This window comes from Crocodylus porosus, unplaced genomic scaffold (genome assembly GCF_001723895.1).
Source record: "Crocodylus porosus isolate Cpor-Errol unplaced genomic scaffold, CroPor_comp1, whole genome shotgun sequence".
NCBI lineage: Eukaryota > Metazoa > Chordata > Crocodylia > Crocodylidae > Crocodylus > Crocodylus porosus.
This window is the reverse complement of record NW_017728947.1, coordinates 22,926,619-22,940,519: the sequence shown is the minus strand read 5'-3', so window position 1 is coordinate 22,940,519 and position 13,901 is coordinate 22,926,619. Positions and strand designations below refer to the sequence as shown.

The 13,901-nt window shown below is 42.2% G+C and overlaps 1 protein-coding gene across 1 annotated transcript in view; it reads right to left on the bottom strand.

Annotated features, from left to right (window-relative positions):
* Positions 1 to 13,901, bottom strand: part of DCDC5 (doublecortin domain containing 5) — an 85,928-nt gene that overhangs the window by 23,316 nt on the left and 48,711 nt on the right. The window contains 4 exon segments of the mRNA XM_019552347.1: positions 922 to 1,090; positions 4,216 to 4,419; positions 5,131 to 5,310; positions 5,872 to 6,042. Coding sequence (XP_019407892.1) covers positions 922 to 1,090; positions 4,216 to 4,419; positions 5,131 to 5,310; positions 5,872 to 6,042 — 724 coding nt within the window.

Below are 13,901 nucleotides of genomic sequence, written 5' to 3'. Positions count from 1 at the left end.
GATGCTGCACAACCTGAAGGGATAGTCTTAAACTGCTGCTAAGCCAAACCCTGCTGCTGAGGGAGGACCTGTCTACAGCCAGCCAGCAGCTAGGGAGTTAAAGCAGCTACAGCTGCTGGCAAGAAATACAGTGAAGCACAAGCAAGGGTGCTAGAACAATTGCCTCCTGAATCAGCAGGAGCTTCTGTAGTATGACCTCTGCTGGGGGAAAGAAAGTAATGCTGAATATACTACACAGGGACTACAGAGTGAGCATGCAGGGCCCCTCACTGCTGGCTGTAAAGCCCTGTGTGCTCACTGCATTGCCCATGTGTGGTGCTACTTTCTTGTTCTTGTTCCCCCCTTCCATAATCTTATACTGCAAAAGCTGCCATTATCATATTTCCTCATTTAACATGCGCACCCCAATTTCCAGCAAATGGCTTTTGGAAAAAAGGCATGCATATGGTATGCGAGAAAATATGGTAGTCTTTAATTGGTTTCATAATAACCTGACATTTATTTAATGGAAACTTACCATTAAGGGTCTGATTTACAAATCAGGGTCACATGCAAAAAAATGTACTACCAAATTAGCCTACACAATTACTGCAATTAGGTATCTAAATTAAAAATTTATACAAGTAAATGAGCAGCTAGGCAGTAGCTAGTATGATTTGTACATACAATAACAATAGTTATATTCTTAAATTAAGCACCTGATTGCTTTAGGTATAGGGCTCTACAGAAATCAGTCCAAGTTTCTGCACTTTAACATTTTCCAAAATTAATATTTATATATCGCATAATTAATCTTTGTTCATATGAAATATATCAAAAGGAGCACAATGCAAACAAAATACACATGCAACTTCACAACAAATTTAAGACTTTTTTTAGATTGACTTTTTACCTTCCACAGGCAGAATAACCAAGGCATACCTTCCATTGTAGTTGTCTCTTCACATTCTTCTGAGACACTTTGCCTAAAACATTTGCTCACAGCCCATGAGACTAAATCTGGTAGAGTAAGGATTAGGGTTCCATCACTGGTGTATAGTTTGCAGGCTTTCCTAGTAAGGTCAAGTTGTCTTGTACACATGGTAAGTAGCTAAATAACACAGGAAATGATAAATGATCACACAAATAAGGTAAAATTGCTTCCTACAGCAAACCTTAAATAGTGTATAAGCCTACACTGCCCCTTTGCCTAAGGTAAAGTTTATCAATAGTGCCTACCCATCTCCATTTTTATTAGTTAAGTCTAATTAATTTGAAAATTTTACAAATGAATAGTCTGTTCCTATTATGAAAAAAATTTTAAGTATGCTTTAACTTGCCTTGAGAGAAGATAGGAGGATGTACACCTTATATAATACACAGTGGGCATATCTACATGTGCAATAAGTGCATTCGAATAAACTCCAGCACTTATTGCTCCCGAGCTTTTTGCTCCCAGGCACACCATTTGACCACGTGTCCAAAAGCAATTAATTCCAAAGCAATCAGCTCCAGAGTTTATTCATTTGTGGCACATGGAGCCTGATCAGAGCGACCCTAGCTGCCAGGGTCTCAGGGATCAGCCTGCCATCCCAGGGCTGCTCTGACCAAGTTCAATATGCTGCACAGGGACTGGCTGAGACATGAGGGTGCTTCAGTGTGGGACTAGCTGGCAGGCAGCCCCTGCATTAAAGCACCCTCCTGCCCCAGCTAGTTAGTCAGCACCTACATGTGCATTGCTGTACATGAAAAATGTCAACAAGAGGGTAGTACTTGTATTTACAAGATAGGAGGATGCATCTACAAGTACTACCTTGCTGTGGAATTCATTAGTTTCATGCACCCTAACAGTGACACACACGTAGATGCTGAGAAGTTTGCTGCACAGTTAATTAAATGAGTAGTAAATTTTCATGTAGACATGCCTAGTATATAGTACTTTGACAGCACAAGCCACTACTGCAGCTAGAGAATGAGGGTAAGAATATACAGCACAATGGAAAACACAATGTCCTCAGGCAACTTGAGTCCCCTTTATAGTACATGCTTAGTGGCCATGTTTACACAAAATGCTAACTGCGCAGTAGCCCATGACTACTGCACAGTAGCACTGCATGGCACCAAGCATGATGTGGTGCTACTGCATAGTCTGGGACTACTGCACAGCCAGCATCACAAAAAAGCATTCGTTGATGCTACTGAACAGTAACTCTAGTTACTGCACAGCCATTTAGTACTTGTTTATACATCTAAAGTATATACAAGTATATCTCAAGTTTATGCAAGTACTAAATGACTATGCGGTAACGATGGCACAGTCAGCATCTCATGTAGATGTGGCCAGTATGGACTAAAACATTTTTTCAGGTCACTACTTGACAAGTTGGCTCAAGTGGCATTTCTCTCATCCATGCTGACTGAACACTATTAGGACAAGCTTAGTTTGGATTCTTTGGTGGACCTTTTTGAGATGTTTGCAACCAGGGCTGGAGAAGAGTCAGAAAGGTTTATTTACTACCTTGAACAGAGGAAGATTTTTTGCCATATTGCAAATGTTTATGAAGAACACTACAGTAACATGGAATCCCATATACTTTCATTCATTGGCTGCAAACCATGTATTTGAGCTCAGCTCATGTTTCTCTGGTCAATCAAAAACAGGGGTCAAGGCCAGTTACTCTAAATTAAGAGGTGAAACAAAGGTGCCTGCAGAAGCTGCTGGTGTATATCTTTGCCATAGATCCTCTGACTGCTGGCAGAAAGGTTATAGGTAAAAATGAGACTGACAGAAGACAGTCACCTTCAGGGCACAAGAAACAGGGATCCTCTTCTCTATGTTGTGGCAGTTGCTGATGATATTTCAGTAATGGCGATGACTTCAGAAGCCATGAGAAACTCTTCTTCTGACTACAAAGTTATGAGAGTAATTTAGGGGACTGACTATGCTTTTCACAAAAGCAAAATTATGTAGCTTAGTAGCAGTGCAGAATGACCTTTTCCTGCTTAAACAGTATAAAGAACATACAGGAGAAGGAAGGAAGCTTGAAATATTACAGCTCTACTTCCGTGAAGAAGGCAGAAGAGTGGCTTAACTGTGAGAAGGCCCTTGAGGAGAAAGAAAAGGTTGTGGCTAGAGTGGTGGGCTCCCACCATCTTCCAAAATTGGCCTCTGTTCCTACTCTTATTGCTCTATGAATTGGCATATCTTCTGCCCAAGGAGCAACTTATGGGGAAGCTGGTGGGGTTATTTTTCTGAGTATGGGAGAGATAGAGATGCAACTAATTCTCCTATGGTGAAAAGAGTCATAATCTCTAGCTAGATAAAAGGCGCATGATGGGCTGGTGCACACACCCAGAGGTATTTATGGTGACTATTTGCTCATTTTCACTATCAATAGGTACAAAAGCTTTGGGAACTCTCAATACAGACAACAAAAGTCACTGTCACTGCTCATGTGGCTCACACTCTTGAGGAGGGAGCTGTGATAGAACAGACTGGGTCAGGCTATTGAGCAGAAAGAGCACCATCTTGATGTAGGTGATGTGTATTTCTCAGACATGTCAAAATTTGAATCTTAGCCTAAACATAACATATAACAGAGCAAAATCATAATGTACATGATGTATGACCAAGCAAAATCTCTTTAAAATGTTCTAAATTTATAAGCCTATATGGTAGAAATATCACAATTTAAAGTATTATTACATGACTGGTACTATAAGGAATGGTTTAATGCAGTGGAGCTCATCCTGTGCCACCAAATTTCTAGACTCACGGGGAGCCCTGTGGACAAGCTGACATAGCTCTATGCACCAGATTACGCTGGCACATGGGGATGGTCCATGGCCGGATCTTGCGTGTGGGGTTGGGCCACAGCCAGATTTGGCATGTGGGTCCAGGCTAGCGGGCCAGATTGCACCCATGGACCACATGCTGACTCCACACTGGTTCTGGTTTGCAGACAGATCCTGCCCATAGGATCCAGTCTGCAGACTGGAAGGTTGGTTTAACGTCATGGGTCATGTCCACTATGGCTCCTCTAGGCTTTGCATATGATTGGGTAAACATGTGGTAGGGATGAGACCTATATACACATTTGAAACCCCAGAAATTCATCATGTTAAAAAATTTAGGTTTGAGATTCTGATTTGGGTTCATCTAAGTCACTGACGTAGTGTTTGTCCTTTCCGGTACTACAGCCATTATACTTATCTTTGGGGATGAGTGCTACTTACCATAGGAAATGTACTAGCAATGATTAACTGCCCATTTCGGTAGCCAGCTCCATTTCTGTATGCAATTATTTTTACTGCTTTCTGGTTCATAACTGCAGAGATCTTTTCTGAGATAGTTTGTACAGAGGTTTCAGTGTGCAGAGATGCTAGAACTTCTTTTAAATGACTCAGGGTGATTTCAGCTTCCAAGGCGGATAAATCAGTCTTTTGGGTATATATATATATATATATATATATATATAAAAAAAGAGATCAGATTCAATCATGCTATTGCTTCTATTAAATCAATATAGAAGTAAATTTCTTTTTAATGAAGCCCAGAAATTTGATTTAAAATGAATTCAGTCAACTATATAACTTGCTGAAATATGGGACATGTTAATATACCTTTGGTGATCCTATTGAATTTCCAGGTATTTCTGGTAGCTTTGACTTAACCATTATTTGTCAAATTTGACAAGAGACAGCTATTAAAAATTTCTGTAGCAGAGCCAATACATTTTTTTTAAAGATCAGTGAATATACATGTGCATATATGTGTTTAGATAAAGATGAATCAGTTTTCAAAGATATCGCCACTTACTGCATAAAGACCTCCTACTTATGATCTACTACCAATAATATTTACTATATTGTATATGCAAAGCTTCTGAAGACAGAACAATGCCCCATAACACAGGGGATGTTTCAAATCCAAGATAAAAAAGAGGAAGGTATGCTGATCATCCCTGCCCCTCTGCCCCCAATTTCCAGCAGGATCTCCTGATCTGCTCATTAGCAAACGATGAAACTGAATCTATATGCAGGTTTGAAGTTTGTCCAAATACAAATTACAACAGTCCATGTAAATGTTCATTTTATGTTATAATCTTGGGTCTACTGTACAGCTAATAAAACAAAATAAAACATACTAACCTTAGTCACTTTAACACACTTAAAAGGCCCCAAAGAAGAACAACTTGTTTCTCCAGAGGCACAGAAGAACATGCTACCTGGGGGTAATTTTTTCAGTTCTTTCTTTCCTCTTATAGTCCTTGCACAAGCCAAACATATCATCACTTTTTGCTTTTTACTGGGTGAAAGAAAATAGTAGCCCTAAAAATAAGTGGAAACAATAATTTCAAGGCTTTAAAAATAACCAGACTGTAGCACAGCTGAACATTTTATTACCTCCTATTCAGGATTTCCTCAATATGTATCCATACTAACCTCAGCAAACTTTTTTGATGATGCCAGTTTTGATACCTAAATAGCAATGTTCATTAGAAACGGGACAAGGACACAAATGCCTTTGTATGTTCAGTGCTTCCAACTTCTCATATCATGACATTGATCTGATGTTGGAAAAAGCAGTGGTGGAATAGTTCCATTGTAGGAAAAAGGCTGGTAATGTATTTTACTTACTACAAGTCTCCTGATTTAAAAATGGATTTGATGGCAGATTTTCTTATGATATCAAACTTGAAACAATACAGCTTTCTACAGATAAAACTGCCCAATACATTTCTTTGCAAAGTGCTATTTTTCAATAGGATAAAGTGAAATGTTGGACATACACATGCACACGCACCTATGTACTCTGTACAGCAAGTTGCATTCCTTAAGAATTAAACTTCCTTATATATACTTACATGACTGAAAAAAGATATTACTTACAGGCTGGTCTATTTTCTCTTTATTAGTCACAGAGAATGTGCAAACAGAAGCATGATTTGCTGCTGTGATTTCTTGGTCTAGCACTGTGCTGTAAAAGGCACTAAATACTCCTGTATTTCCTGTATAATGCCACTTCTGATTGGCAGCTCCATTGCTGTGTTCTTTATATTTCTGTCAGAACATAAAAGATAAATTCTTTTGCTATGTTTTACTGTCAGGATGTTCAGTACTTGGCAGGAATATCTTGTGTTGTTTAAGAAAGAACCTTGTTTTACAGATGAGACTTCAAAATCTTAGGTTCTGTGTGTTTTTTGGGTGACTGTTAAATATCCCACAGCACTTTAAGTAAGTTTACATATATGCTACAGTATCTCTGAAAAAAAAATCCCTCTATTCACTGTTCTATGGTGTGTTGTATATAACCATAATCTTCCACCATGGAGGTGGCTGTATTTTAATAGTAGTATACATGTTAAGGACCTGAAGGACAAACCTTATGAGGAAAGACCAAAAAATCTGGGAGTCTTCAGCCTGGAGAAGAGAAGACTGAAGGGGGACTTGGTGGTCATCTATAAGTATGTATGGGGTGAATATCGGGAGCTGGGAGAAAAAACTGTTCACTAGGGTGCCCCAGGGGAGGACAAGGAGAAATGGCTATAAACTGTTATAGGTTGGTTTCAGGTTGAATGCAAGAAAGATGTTCTTTCCAGTAGGGTGACCAGAATCTGGAATACAGGTTTCCCTCGATTTATGCAGGTTCTTTATATGCAAATTTCCCTGTACATGATGAGCATATTTAGACCCATAATTCATTACCTGCGGGGTAAATTCACTCTTATGCGATCAGCATATATGTCCCCCCCTGCCCAAAGAGACAAGTCTGTGCTGGGAGGGGAAAGGGCCATGGCCCCACTCACCCCAGCCTCGGCTCCAGCGGGCCCAGGAGCTGCCGGCACCAACTGCTGCAGCCACTGGGCTGCACCGTGCCCTGAACTCCCCAGGGCTCTGCCTGTCCCCACTCACCCCAGCTCCTGCTGCAGCTGTCCCAGGAGCAGCCAATGCCAGCTTCCTGTAGCTGCTGGACTATATCTCCTCAGTGAAAAGACAAATAATTTGTGTAGGACACCTTGCTATTTACGTATTGTTCCAAGAAGAAAGATTAAAGTTAAAAATTGGCCCTATTTCGTGGCCGCATAATAGTAAAAGAATTAATTAGCCCAATGGGATCATAAGGTGAAGAGAAAGAAAATGGTCAAGCAGTTAGGCTAAGTACAGACCGTCAAAAAGCCTGAGGTAAAATCAATTCAATCTAGGCAGCTTCCTCTAAGCTGTGTAGGTTGAACTATTAACCAGGGATCCTGGTTTTCCATGATAAAAAAAATGCAAATTCTCTGATAAAACCCCCAAAATCCATGATTAAAATTAAAGGCCCCCCCACAGGCCCCTCTGGCCCTGCTGGTGCCCCTCTTTGCCCCCACAACAGCCCCCCAGCCCTTCTCATGCCCCTTGCCCTGCTGGAAGTGGCCCCCAGCTAAGGGACCAGGGACCCAGGTCCACAACTCCCTGCCCCTGACAGAAGGCAGCTACAGCAGGAGCCTGGAGCCAGCTCCCCCTGCTGCTGCTGTCTGCTGCTGACTTGGGCAGAGGCAGGGTTGGCTCCTGGCAGCCGTGCGCACTCCCGGGGAGAAAGGGGAACCTGCGCCTCCAGATTGGTATGGGAGGTAGGCTGTGGGCTTAAGCTCTCTCCCTGCTTCCCTCCTGTGGGGCCACTGTAGCCCAGCAGGCAAGATCTGGCATGGCTGGGAACAGCGGGGCCACGCTGGGATCTCCTTGATTAATCTAGTCTGCTGAAGCACAGAAATTGAAATGCTCTGGCAGCCTTCCACTTCACATGTACCAGTGTCCCGGTGTGTCCCTGTGCTGAAAAAATGGTGGTGGGGTGCTTTGAAATAAAACACTTTTGATGAGCTTTAGTTCAGTGTGCCATCGACATTTTTCCAGCATGGGGACGCATGGGGACGCTGATATATGTGACACGTGGGTGCTTTTAAGCAGCGTGGCTTGCTAATTAAAGCGCCCAGCACTGCATCATGTAAAAATGCCCTTAGAGTACTAGTTTAGGATCTGGAGGACTCCTTTAATTCTTTGCTCTATCACAGATTTCCTGAGACCTTGAGCAGGTGAGATCTTACTTCACTTAGATCTCAATGGCACTTTTCCATTTTTAGGGTCTAAGTCACTTAATTTTATTTTAGCTCACCCTATACAACAGGATGAATTCTGATAAGATTCCTAAATTCCTTACGTATCTAAGTGTGGGCTGCTTCACTTGCTGAGAAGTGACCCAAGACAGCTACATAAGTAGCTAACTCCAGTTACAATCAGTTATCATCCAGTTTTGCCACAGAAAAGCATTCATTTGTGAAAGAGCCTTGAATCTGTAGTTGACAAAAACCATGGTACCCACTTTCTGCCTAGGGTTATGGCAACTGATTGGGATATGGGAGACCTTGGTTGTATGACCACTGCACCCTGAGGGAATTTAAACTTCTCATAGCTAAGATAAGGTTCTAAGCACCAAACCACTACCTAGACTACCTTCCACCACTCTAGATGGAGAGCACTATGGGCAGACCAATTGGAAAGTATCACAGGGCCAGAAGGAGAATAAATGAGGTATCTGATTCTGCTGCCCAATGATGAGCTATGCGACTGCCGGGCTTCCGCTTGCTGCTTTCTGGCAGCTCAGGTCTCTTGGCGGATGTTCTGCCTCTTCTCCGGGTCGGTTTGTCGTCAAGGTAGCTCTTTCCTCCTGCTTCACCAACTCCGTTCTCGCCTGCCACATCTTGGTGTTCCTCAATGGGTGGGTTAGTTGGCAGGTCCCTGGATGACCCGGGTCAGGCCCAACGGTTGCTCACGGGGCTCCACCACCCCTACACCCTGGCCTCATGCCACCTTCAATGGACCATCTAGTTGTTATCTTGAGGCCCTTTTTTGCAGATCTCAACTACCGTTCTGCGTTCTTAAGCCTACAGTGGGAGGTTGCGCACATTCCTGTGGCACCTCACTCCTGGCTCCTGTCCTGTAGAGAACCTTCCCCACTATGCCCCTCCCGGGGCTATCCTATAACCCGAACCCCAGGTGCCCTTACGGAATTCAGCCCCAGCTCGGAGTAATCCCACAACACCAAACAAAATCCACTGCACCTCCACCAACTCTCCACCTATTCCTCATCCCTGGACCCTTAACGAGGAGGAAGGGGCCTCTACACCCTGTCTGTCACCCCAGGGCTCACGCCCATCCTTTGCTGACCCTCCTTGGTCCCAGGGGTGACCCCACCCTGATTATAACCCCCATCTGGGCCATCCCGGGCTTTCTCTTCCTGGCGTGCCGTCCTCAGAGCCCCACTATCCCGGCACTCCACCTGGGTCTTGCTGCACTCTAGGGGCTGCCTCCAATCCTCCTTCCCTCAGCCAACCATTCACTCCTCCAGTGTATGGTGGGGGTCTTCGACGGGGTGCTCCTGTCCCTACCTAACTTTGCCTCCAGCCTGTCGGTCTCTTTGGGGTCCTCTCTTGGGGCTCCCTCTGATCCCGGCATCAGCAGCAGTTGTGCCTCCAGACAATCCGCCCCCTTCACAGCAACGGCCGCCATTTTTATTTTCACCAGCCGGCGTCCAGCGCTGACGTCACCGGCCGGCCACAGCTGTACATAGAGACTGCTCACGAGCCACACAGGTTCCTCTCCCCGTTCCCTGTGGGCTCTGTCCTGAGCTGGAGGTGAGTGCCCCATGTTACCTCGTTTCCCGAGACAAGCTACTAACTTGGGGAGGAGGAAGTCCTCACTCCCAGTGTTATTTATGCATTTTGGGTTAAATAATTCAAACAATAGCCCTAACACTAAGCTATGGGCTAAGCTTAGGTTAAAATGTGTAAATGTCATGGAGAGAAGAGACCAGGCTTCTTCATGTGGTGATCCATCTGTTTGAAACTCTGTTCAAATGGGACTGTAATATATGCCCATCCTACACTATTTGGAAAGCCTTCTAGCTATTACATAGTCATAACTATAGGACTTTTCACTCAGGAAATGGCTGTTGGAAGATATTACCAATGACCTGTAAAATAAAGTAGCATGTTTGGAGCAAGAAAAATGAAACATGATAGATTGTTATTAACAAATGTCAAGGTCTCTGGCTTTCATAAATAATTCTGAATATTGTACATATGAGCTTTCTACAGGTCTCCTGTCACTAGGCCATTCCACTTTATGAGACACCAGCCTACTCTTTCCACTATCATATGTCCCCTGAAATCACACTTCTCCTGTATCACGCAGCTTTCTCACATAAAAGGGGGGAGTGGACACAAAAGTAATTGATGCTACAAGACAGCTAGAAGCTGTCAGAGGCTGTTGAAAGGGACATATCACTGTGCAAAGTCTCTTTTTACTTGTACTGATGTAACTTCATTGGGCCAGATTCTGCCCTCTGTTAAAAAACTGCCATCCCAAATCATGTCATTTCTTTCAATAGCATTATTTTAGATATATATCAATATTAATGATATATTTTGCATTAAATGGCCACTGGATAAAATTCATAAACAATAGGGGCCAGAACCCAGTACTCCCTCCCTGGACAATGCACATCTTACTGGCCCTCAGAGTTAGGATCCCTCTTGCTTGTTTTCCTTCTGGCCCTGTGAATCTTTCCTTCATAGAGGCCTAGTAGGTCAGCTTCAGTGGAAGGGAGTAGAATTTAGCCCATAGTTAGGGCTCATTTGAGATATAGGAAATGTGGGTTCAAACCCTCTGAGACAGAAGGAGGATTAGAACTCAGGTTTCCAAGTCTAGGAAAACTAGTCTATTTGAAGATGAGCACTTACTTTACACCCATGGTTTCATCTGTTGGCTGGATGAATGGCACAGGGCTGGTCTACAAGCCAGATCCCATGATGGGGGGTCTGTCTAGGGGCCTAATTCAGCATGGTGTAGCACACAGGTTCAGTCTGCACATGCAATATGGAGCGCTGGACTGGATCCATGTGCTGGATCCAGCTGTAGAGCAACTTCATGCATTGGCCTGGAACTACGTGCCCAATCTGCCTGTGAAGCAACCATGTATGGGCTTGATCCTGCACACCAGATCTAGCTGTGGCCCAATCTGGCACGCGTGGCCATGTTACCCGGTCTTCCCAAGGGTCCAGAAATTTGGTCATGGGGAACCAAGGCAGCATTAATTGCCATGTCTTCAAAATTTAGCTATGGGGAAGCAGTGGCATAATTTATTGTCATGGCTATGGAAGCCATGACAAATAACCACTGCCACTGTTCCACCCTTGCCAAATTTCTGGACCTGTGCAAAGCCCCATGGTCCAGATGACATAGCTCTCCAGGCCTAATTCACCCTGTAGACTAGAAGTGGAGCACCAGTATTTTATGCTGAAGTCAGTGTTGCTATATGTTAGGTAGATACTCATTCAAGTAAATGTTTCCCGACTTAGGCGCTAAATCCTCCTACCACATATTCCTTTCATGTCTTCAGAATCAAGAATCATGGCTAGATGGAAGTATCTTCCTATAAGCAAAGACTCCCTATTGTTAGAATGGAGAGCTTTATAACCTTAAGGTGAATAGGATCTATCCTTGGAGACAATGTTGCCCATTGAAAAGAATGGAGAAAATTTACTTTTCTAAATAGCAAAATAGTGCACCTTCAGAAATGCAAGAAGCCACCAACGGAATGAATAGGGGAACTATGCCTCTTTACAGGTGGAAAACAATCTCCACCCCACCCCACAACATGGATGTGTTAGTTTGGAATAAGCAGAAACCATACCAGAGATTCTTAGCATCAAGAAATCTATGATCTGAGTCTTAATCTCTCCATATCTCAGTACTTCTGTAAAGTGCATGTATTAACATTTCCCTGCCTCAAAGGAGTGTTATAAGGATATAATACAAAAAAGATGAAATCCTGAGGCACGCTAAGGCTATGACAATAGGAACCATATAAGTTAAATAGCTAAGGTAGGGTTCTAAGGAAAGAAGTTCTAGAAAACTTTTAGATGTACTGCTTCCTTTTGGCTGTTCCTCCTCCCCCCAAATTAAGACTATGTGTATTTCCCACAGAAGATTATTGCTGAGCAAGGAGAGATGAAAAAAAGAAATAAAACCCCACATCAACAAGCTAAGAGAATTGAGAGGTTAGGGAATTCCAACTTGCAGCTGGAATTATCTAAAGGGGCAGAAGTAACCTTGCCTAAATGAAGAAGTCCTTGTGTTTCTCTCTCACATGGTCAGAGTTTTATATTGTGTCTTGAGATTTCATGCAATTCTCAGCTGCAAATGGGCATCTGCACTGACAATACTTGAAGGAAAAGGAAATATTCATCCACAGAGTCAGTTTTAATTAATTCCCCCTGGCTGTTCCCTGTATAATTATGTTGTGTATCATTAATTATAGTCCTATCAATATTTTTAAAATATATCACATAGATATTTTTCCCAATCTGCTCCTTGGTCGATAGCACTATCCCAAGGGGATATTTTTAAAGACACAATATTTTATATTATAGTAGAGGAGACCGTTTCTGCTGCTCTAGCAGGCATTCTTTAAGTACTATACAGTAAAAGAAATTAAATGAAATACTAAGAATCACTTCCAGCATATAAAATGATTTAGTTCACATTTCAAAATAACATAGAAACCTCAAGGGAAAATAAGCCATTTGAACAACAACTTCATCTTGCCTGGCAGCTTGTCATATGAAATATGAATAGCAACCATATGGAATTTAAGAGTTTGCAAAACTCTCACACTATTGTTTTGAGTTCATAAAAAGCACTGGAGTTCATGAATCTTTTCTCATGTAATTTAAACATCCTGGTGCAAATTTGGAGGTGAATCTAAGCAAGTCCCCAGGGAATCAAACTGGATTAGTTTTTACTTCTTTCTGCAGCTCATCCACAACATGTTTCTCACAAGGAAACAGGTTCTCTTTTGTCTCCTTTAGATACACACTCATCTAAATCTGGCCCAGTGATCCAAGGGTAAGTGAAGCCAAACTGGTGCAACATGTATTAAGGAAATAGAACTGAAGAAGACATTGAGGCCAGGACCTCACAGGAAGATGTAAGAAGATTTAAGCTAAAGCAGGCCACTGCTTCCTTCTTGTACTTTCTTTTGGAATTCTAATGCGTGCAATTAGTCATTTACACTTCATAGGTTTAAGTAGATTGAAGGAAAACTAATGCCATGCAAGAAAGTCTAAGTGTAAGGAAGTTCAATTCACACCATATATAGGTCACTTCAGAATGCAAGCAACTGTTTTCAAGTTCTTACATTAAAAGAAAGAATTTCCTAGAATTTTCTTGGTCTGGGTCTTAGGGATATTAAAAATTTGAAAAGCAGAGCTAATGTAAGTGGCTGCTTAATACATGGTGGCATATATTCTAGATTTATTTCTGAATCTCTTTCTCTGCTGCCTTTTTCACCATCTTCATAGTTGTTTTTTTGCTCCACCAGCTTCTGTTGCAATTCAAAATATTGGAAGTGGTCCTCTATATACAGGATGATGAAAAGCATTTAGAATTAAGCAAAACAAATTCACATGGTCCTAATACCAAGACATTGCAAGGACACCCATAAAAGGTTTATAATGATTCATGATGTTTCCTCTAATGGACAATGGCAAAAGGGAACATGAGTGACTTTTCCCATTTGATTTAAGGAGTGAAAGAATGGCAGCATCCCTGAGAATCACTGCAACACAGAAAAAACTTAGTGTGCTAAGCAGGGGCAGTCACAGGAACAGTGTCGCATCACTTGCTTTAGAATATTTTAAATCACAAATAAAGTATGGATTTGTAAATCCTTGCACATATGAATTAGTTCCTTTGAGGTAAATAGGACTGCTTGCATCAAGAAGCATTACTCATGTGAGTAGGCAACAGTTTGTATTGCTGCAAAAATGAAGAGAGAAAAATAGTCATGAAAAATGGAATTGTGTACAGAGCACTTGAAATAC